An 8255-nucleotide genomic window follows, 5' to 3' on the forward strand; every position below is an offset into this window, starting at 1 on the left:
ATGTGGCGAAGCTTCAAGCACAATATGCTTTCATGTTTGCAAGTGGGGGGGATAACAATTCTAGCAGACCATGGCACACTAATTTGTAACTTTATCAGCTTGAAGCGTGCACATAGCATTGTTCACCTTTAAGTACAAATTAAAAAGCATCGTGTGGCACAACTAATCAAGTTCAAGGGAATCGATAGCAGAAGGTGCTGGAGAGTGAACACGATGAATCAAGTCCCACTTTTCAAATGACAATACAACTCGTACTTTTTTAGTCAACATTTGTGTTGACTAGTTGGAATGTACAGCCAGACAGAGGCCTGGTGAATGTGACTGTCTTCCAGTGAGGGTCAATTCGTTGTATGCCCACGTAGTACTGTGCAAAAGTCTTCAGCCACTCCTCAATGCTTTATTTTTTTGAGGAAATGGGGAAATAGGAACAACAACGTAATGAAATGTGCAAACATAGATGGAAATACAGTATATAAGGCAAGAACAGTTTGTTCAGCTTACCAATAAACTCCCCGTGGCAGGTTTTCTTTAAGTTCTTTAAGTAGTCTTCGGGACTAGTTCTCCAGGACATTCAAAGCTCTTCTTTGGATCTTGGCTGCCTTTTGTTCTATTCTCTGTCAAAAATGACCTCACACAGCTTTAATAATGTTTAAGTCCGGGCTATGAAGAGGACAATATGTGACTGATCGTGTTCCATTTTGTGCTTTTTTCCAGATGGTTGCTTGGTGGATCACGTTTGACATGATCCCCAACACCAATGGCTTAAATACAGCCTCAAACTATGAGCCTCCACTGTGTCTTACAGGTGGCTATAACCAGTGTTGTACTTCACTCTTGACCACCTCTGCACTGTAGGCGATTTGAACCACCAATCTCTCATTTGGATTCATCACCCCGCAAGACCTATCGCCACTGATTTGCAGTCCAGTTCTTGTTTAATTTGGCATACCTAAGGCTTTTTTTCTTTTTCTTTTTTTTACAGTTTACCTTACTTTCTTGGCATTATTGTCCCACTGAGACCAATAATGATGAGGTTTTGGTCTAGATAAATCAACTTAAAAGGTTTTCCTATTTCCTAAGGACATGGAGTTTCATGTACTCTTCCTCTGCTGCCCTTGCAGGCCTGCCACTTGGCAAGAGAAAACAAACAGGTTAGGGTAAAAGGACTGGACTGAAAATGAGTAGAAAAAGCAGGCAACTTAAAATACAAGCTGGGATAACTATTGTTCAAGACTACTTTAATAAATTAAAGTCTGACTCCATAGAAGCAAAATATTAAGAAACATACAGTGCAAGACTTTTGCACAGTACTGTATATTCTCTTATTTATATTTATATTGGATGCATCTCCTTCATCTTGTTTGACGAAATGAAAAAAAACTGGCTGTGGAATGAATTTGACATTTTATTTGTCCGAGGAAGCCCTTGTATTTGATAAGCTTGCGGAGAATATGTTCAGGCGCTGCTTCATGAGTTTTAAATTTGTTTATATGGGTTAAAAAAATAAATAAAAATTTTTAAAAAAAATCCTTTTTTGCTGTGCACCACTGGATAAACTGACATTATCTATCATTTAATTACTTTGAGAAAACTTTCCGAAGCTGCAGTTTCCTAAAGTACAGCCTCGCTCAGTGACACCTAATAAAGTAAGACTGTGAGCTTTGCCTTCACCATCATAACCTAAAGCAGATCTTCTCAGATGAGTTTTGCTTGGTCACATAAATTCACATTCTGCAACATCAAATTTATAGAAATTTGACTAGCCTGTAATTTGAAACAGCTAAAATGAGCCCCTGAAAATATCTTCTCTGTGCCACCTATATGCTGTGCCACTCAAGTACTAAACTGGCACTCCAGGCCCGAGAGTGCAGGCTTTTTAGAAACCCAATCCACCCTCATAGCACCACACCATTACCAACAGAACTAATGAGTTAGTATAGCTGAGTCATGTGTACATCCACTTTTGTGGCGAGCACTTCAGACTGAAGAGGAGCGACAGCTGCACAGATTTCCCTCTCTTTCTCAATCTACAACCTACCTGCTTTGCTCTACCATGCAAACAGCAAAACCCATAACAACAGGCATTAGTAGATAAACTACATTACAGGATATACGGAAATCACTTGACTGTGTGTGTGTGTGTGTGACATAACAGATGCCTTGTATCACACTTGACTGATGCTTTCAGCCTAATGGCTTTGCCATTCCATGACTGCATTTATGGTTAGTAAGAAATACATCCATACCCATCAGAGTTATCACTTCAACCCTAATACAGGATGAGGTCATGGTGAATACTGAGAGTGGAAGAAAAAGGGGGGAGCTCCAAGTTTTGCTCAAAGATTACCAAAACCAGCTAACCAGTGAGTCTCCAGACAACTTAAGAATTTGGGAAAAATCACTTGAAAGGGTAAATAAAAGGGTGACTGCCACGCTATGATGATAGAACGCAGGTTTGCGCACAGTTTGTCTCTCTATAATGTAGCAGACTCAGTGAGGGAAAGAAATATATGAAAGGCAGTAGCAGAATTTTAATCGCTGTTGAAAAGAAATTAAGAATAAATGGTCCAAAACTCACAAGAGGTGCAACAAATTTAATTTTCCTAATAACATTTAATGGAACTTAATCAGGACATTATGTGGGAGAAGTACTACAAAATGCAGTTTTAGTAATTACACTGATTAAGATGTGTAAATTGGAAAGCTATGGGCTGATCCTTCCTCTATGGTCAGATCTTGTACTTCTCTGGATTTTGCTGTATGTCACACTTGTAACAGATAAGTGTCATAAACACATAATCATTACGTCTAATTGCATTTAGAGGGAGCTTGTCTGCTTGTTATTATTACTGCGTTGCCTGTTATCAGCAATTAACAACAAAGCATTCCCATATTCCCAAGGAGGAATTACACAATGCTTGTATAGTTGATAGCTAACCATAATAACGCAACAGCCACTGGCACTGTATTACAGAGAGCTAAGGGACCGAAATCAATTGAAAGGATACAACTCCCAAGAGGTCAGCCAATTAAAGACAAAGGGGAGGTAGGGAAACTCTAACAAGACCCAAGGGCTTAAAATGAAGACCAGAAGCCCCAAGGCAGGGGACTCTGGGAACTCAGTCAGTGGCAGGAGACTTTGGAGAGGAGCAAACATAGGATTTTTCAGGCAAGGCTTATCCAAGCTCTGCTATCGCTTTACTAAATGAACTGAAAGAAGCAAATGTTTGCTTTAAGGCTAATAAGAGGAACATTAAGTTCATTTTACAGGAAATCAGAGGTATCTGGAATTATTTTGAGTCCCCTTTCAAGATCCCGTTTTTTTACACTATAGATGTGACTACTTTTATCTGCTTTCAAACCTCAGTTAAACGCATTTTAACCTAACCATTAAACTGAATTGTGTCACAGATCACAGGGAATTGACAGTGGATAAAAGAAAAGTGGGAGTCAAACCCTCAAGCACTGTGTGGGCTCAAAGGCCTTACAGCACAATAGCTGGGTAGGCAATCCAGCAGCAGCAACAAAAGAAAGCTTGTTATTGTGATAACAGACATGTCCGTTGACTGTGACAGACTGCAATCCAATATGTAGCACAAACAGAAGATTGATTCTACAGCTGGGCCTTTTGGGAGCACAGGACACAGAGCAGAGCCGCCTGTACACCGTGAGCCCCAAAGACTATATCTTTATATCAGACAGTGCACAGTGAAATTACCACTGAGCTACAAAACCTGCATGTTCACGGAATACCTCTCAGCACGGGTACAAATGCTCTGCTATTTCAAGATGAAATGACAAAGGTGAGAAATTGATACTTTTGTGGCTGAGCCATCAAATCACTGGAGACTAGAGAGAGTACTGTGTAATCCATCAGACAGTATTTCTCTGCATCACAAGGCAGGGCCACTACGGTCTACTGACACACTCACGTCTGCAATAATCAGCTGAAATCTCAAAGCTGTCTCTGAACCTGAATACATGCAAGCTCCTGCCTCCCAGCTTTAAAGGTCACTGCTTACATTAAAAACATCTCATCCAAAATCTCCACTGAATATTTGAGATCTATAAAGACCCTAAGTAAATGAGCAAAATGCCTTTTATTGGTGATGTCGTGCCAGTCGTGGCAGTGTAGCCTATGAGTGCACCACCTGCAAAACACAACATGGTACAGTTGGAAATTTCCACACTGCCATGCTCCTCTGAGACATCCCACACACCTGCACAGGTGGTAGTGCCGTCAGCCTTTTGAATGCAAGTAAACTTTATCAAGTCACATCACGTTTACCCAGAACACTGAATAGAAATGCAAAGTATATCATGCGTGAACTATGTAAACTTAATACAACAAGATCATTGGTTACAGACACGATCACCACCCTGTAGTTTTAGCCACTAGGCCTGAGCGCTGTAAGGAAACAAAACAATAACACGCTGTAATGGCTGCATCAACCATCTGTGCATCACAAAGTTGGTATTTACTGATGTCAGTGGATGATATTTATCTGTTGCGTCACATCTTCTACTAGTTGTTGGGTTTGTGAAAAAAAAAAAATCTTCATTTTGTCGGTTGAGGCACCTTTTTTTCTGATTTATGCCAAGGCAACAAGTATGACTTGTCAATTATTTATCAGTTGTTTGTCCTATACAAGACACTGTCTTATTAGACGTTAGTGCCGTGGGTCATGTGACTTATCACAGGTGATTTAAAATTGTGCCGCCCAGTGTTTCATTGTCTGCTGAAGAGCAGGTTTGCCTAAAATGTCACAACTAGATGCAATAAGTAAGAAAACCGTTGAGTCCTGTAGTGTGCAAGCCGTTCATTTTTTCCATGTTATATTTTTTCAGCTCTGCACCTGCACCGCATGATGTGCATGGATTTGTTCCCGTTTTATATTAATCAAAAAAAATTCTATTATGGCATTAGCTATCAGCTGAATTGCTTTTTTAAAGGACAGTACAGAAGTGCACAACTGGTGCACTGCAATGTAATTGCAAGACAAAGAATAGCTGCACGTACAAAAAAAGTTTATCAACTGATCTCTATTGCACTGTTGACAAGCAAGAAGGCTGTATCTGTTGTTTCACATGCATTTGGTATTGCTATCACCAGTTATTATAACTATATTAAGTTAATTCAAACATCACTTTCAGCCTACAAATGTCTAAAACAAAGGGTTAGTGCATATATACTTCATGGAGTCTCTTACTAGGCCTCCAGCTGCTGCATATTGAAACAGCTGCAGAAGGAACATCACAGCTGATGCTGCAAATTACAAAAGTCCCTTCTAGCTTCAGTGTCATCAAAAAGAGGAAAATTGAATTTGGCCATTACCGAAGTCGTTTCTGGTATGGAGTCATACATTTATAGATGGACTGCATAATTCATTCAACTGGGTTATTTTTGATTTTCTGTCACTCAGCTGAATGATGATATTGACCCAATGAGCCTTGATAACAAGCAAAGCAGCTGTGAGGTTATGTGAACTGGACATTTCAGATTGAAACTGGATCTGCGATGCCTCGACCTGTTTGTAAAAAAAAAACAAAAAAACAGGACGTGCAAACATTAAATCCAAGAGATTTGATTTGATTTATTTACCCACCAGCTCTGAAAATGGCAGCTAAGGCAGCTCTGCTTAATTGTGCAAATACGTGATAGAACACCAAGTCCTAAAGGGAGTAAGAGAGAGCAATAAGTGTCCAGCATCCTCACTGAAAGTGGATATCTGAAACAAAAACTGTCTTTCATGCTTCCTGATAAAAAAAAAAGGATCTGTAGACCAGTCGACATAAGAAGACTGAGTAGGAGGAAGATGGGATGGGGATGATTTCTTCATGAACACTGTATCTTTAAGACTAAGTGCATCAATTTGTACTAGATATGGCACAGTTTAGGATTTTGGAATGTAATTGTGTGTAATCTTTTCTCCTATAAAAACTCTTGAATCAGAGTAGGTGAATAGTGTTTGTGTGGGCACACAAAATGCAGTGGGAGGTCTTATTCAAAGTAGTGCCGGCATGTTACTGACAGAAGGCGGGCAGTGTGTGATGGAGAGAAAAAGAAGAGAGAAGGAAAAACAGTGTCATTTTAGATTTTACAGCTTCTGTTATAGCTCTGAGACGAGCCAGTGCCGAGGAGTCCTAACATACAGGGAGGTGCTAGACCAAAGCAGGTGTTGATGTCCACGGGACCGCACAGAGTAGAAATGGAAATGTAGGTATTTTAATGCCAAACGCTGAGGTTGAAACATGCTAAATATTGCAGGATACAAGAGAATAAAAATCTCAACAGCTTAGCATGAGATTTGGTTCCAGTCAGCTACAGATTCCTCTAATAATTCTAAAACTTATTATACAACTATTGCAATCAAAAAACAAGCAAATAAGTTTGGATCCCAGGGATGTACACTCCTTACTTCATGTGACTGAGTCCTCAACACATGACACTCCCTGCAGAAACTGGTACATTCTACGGAGGAGAAAAATAATGGCACATTCTTGTCTCCACATGTAGCTTCAACTGAGGATGAAAGACTGGTTTACTGCTTGACACAGCAAGACAAGGAGTTAAACATTGACTAAGTAGCTGTGTGCAGGGTCTGCCAATGGAGATGCAAACCACGTAGTTTATTCACAAATGACAAAATCCATGATTCTGGACACAACTATTTTGTGTAACAAAGTTACATTTTTACTTTTAAAATATGGTAAAACACTAGCACTAGTGCTTGGCTGGGGAAGCAAACATTCCCCACCAAAAAACCTTCTATAATGACTTCAAGACTTGCATGTGAAGAAAAATGCATGGCATTAGGAGCATGCCACTCTAGGAGGAGAACATTTTTGGGGAACTTTTTTTATGCTTTCACAAAGTGTTATTCAGACTAGTTATGGCAAATGCCGAAAGCAATGTGGGGAATAAAAAGTAAATCGAGGTTTGATTTCAGATCACAGTTAACAAAAAGAACATTACCTGACATTGACAAGGAAGGTAGCAAGGTAGTTATTTCAGTACAAATGCACGAGATTAGAAAAGACACAAAAATGGGCCTTATCTGTCTTAGACTAGTCAGACGCTTTTACAGACAAACACACCATCTCTGCTGTCCAGAGCTTTGAAACCACCATTACAGATCATTATGGACTGATCCACCAGAGTTAGTGGGTGTGGTGCCTGTGAGTGCAGCTAAAGTGCCAATGTTTTGCACTACTTCAAGAATCTACCAGTGACAAATATACTTCAAAATAATCCACACAAGGCACAGCTATCAAAAGTTACCCAACCCGTCTCCATGCTGTTAAAAAAAATGCCCAAAGACCTGGCTTTGGGCATTTTTTTTAACAGCATGGGTCTCTCTTCTGGTGAACAACACAACACTGTCACATGTTTTCGCGGTTTGGGAATTTTTTAAAGAGGGATTCATGAGCTAAGATTCCTACAGCTATGAACCTAAAATAAAGCCTTACATCATAATCACAAGCCTGATTTTTTAAAAACAGCTCACCTTTAACTATACAGCGATAGATTTTGTATGTAAGAGTGAAAAAACAATGCAGTGGGTTAATCGTTCCTGCCTGCATACTGACTCTTTAAGGAATATTTAAGTGAAATTTAAATACATTTAAACTAGTAGACCTCAATTAGACTGGAGGACCCGATGGAATATTTAAGAGATCCCAGTTTGGAAGAGACTGGATTAGGATCTGGGCATCGAAATAAAGACACAAAGGGCATTACCGTTAGTGTAGCTTGGCTAAGAACTAGCTGATGGTGACAGTGAACCACCAACTGTGATATTTGTGTGCGTGTGCATGTGTGTGTAGTCGTTTTCAGTGAAACCGCAATGTATAAATGCTAAGCTAACGATTTGGTAGTGCGCATCACCAGCCTCTGCTAACCTCAGATCTACGGATGCTTCCTAACTGTGACAAACATGTATCGTAACGTGCCTTTCGCTTCACCGATCAATTTTTTTCTTCATCCAAACACATACCTGGTCAAGAGGGAGGTTGATAATTTCACTGAGCGGCTGCAACAGAGTGGATCCAGTGCATGATGCTGTCGTTTGGGTAGCCATGCTTGGACGGTGTCCGTAAATCCTTTCGTTTCCTTTCCTCCCCTCGGTTCACCTCGCTCCCCTAGGCTGCTGCAATGACAAATACACTGCCGCCGCCGCTGTTCCTGCCGCTGCTGCTGTTGTTGCGACGAGCTGTACTGTTGTCATCCACGGCACACACTCAACGAAGATAAC

At 40.3% G+C, this 8255-nt stretch overlaps 1 protein-coding gene across 1 annotated transcript in view; it reads right to left on the reverse strand.

Moving 5' to 3' along the window:
• mboat2a (membrane bound O-acyltransferase domain containing 2a) overlaps positions 1-8255 on the reverse strand; it is a 42822-nt gene extending 34567 nt beyond the window's left edge. Inside the window, exon 1 of the mRNA XM_026151727.2 lies at positions 7998-8255. Coding sequence (XP_026007512.1) covers positions 7998-8081 — 84 coding nt within the window. The 5' untranslated portion in view covers positions 8082-8255. The remainder of the gene's footprint in view (positions 1-7997) is intronic.

This window comes from Astatotilapia calliptera, chromosome 19 (genome assembly GCF_964374335.1).
Source record: "Astatotilapia calliptera chromosome 19, fAstCal68.1, whole genome shotgun sequence".
Classification (NCBI taxonomy): Eukaryota; Metazoa; Chordata; class Actinopteri; order Cichliformes; family Cichlidae; genus Astatotilapia; species Astatotilapia calliptera.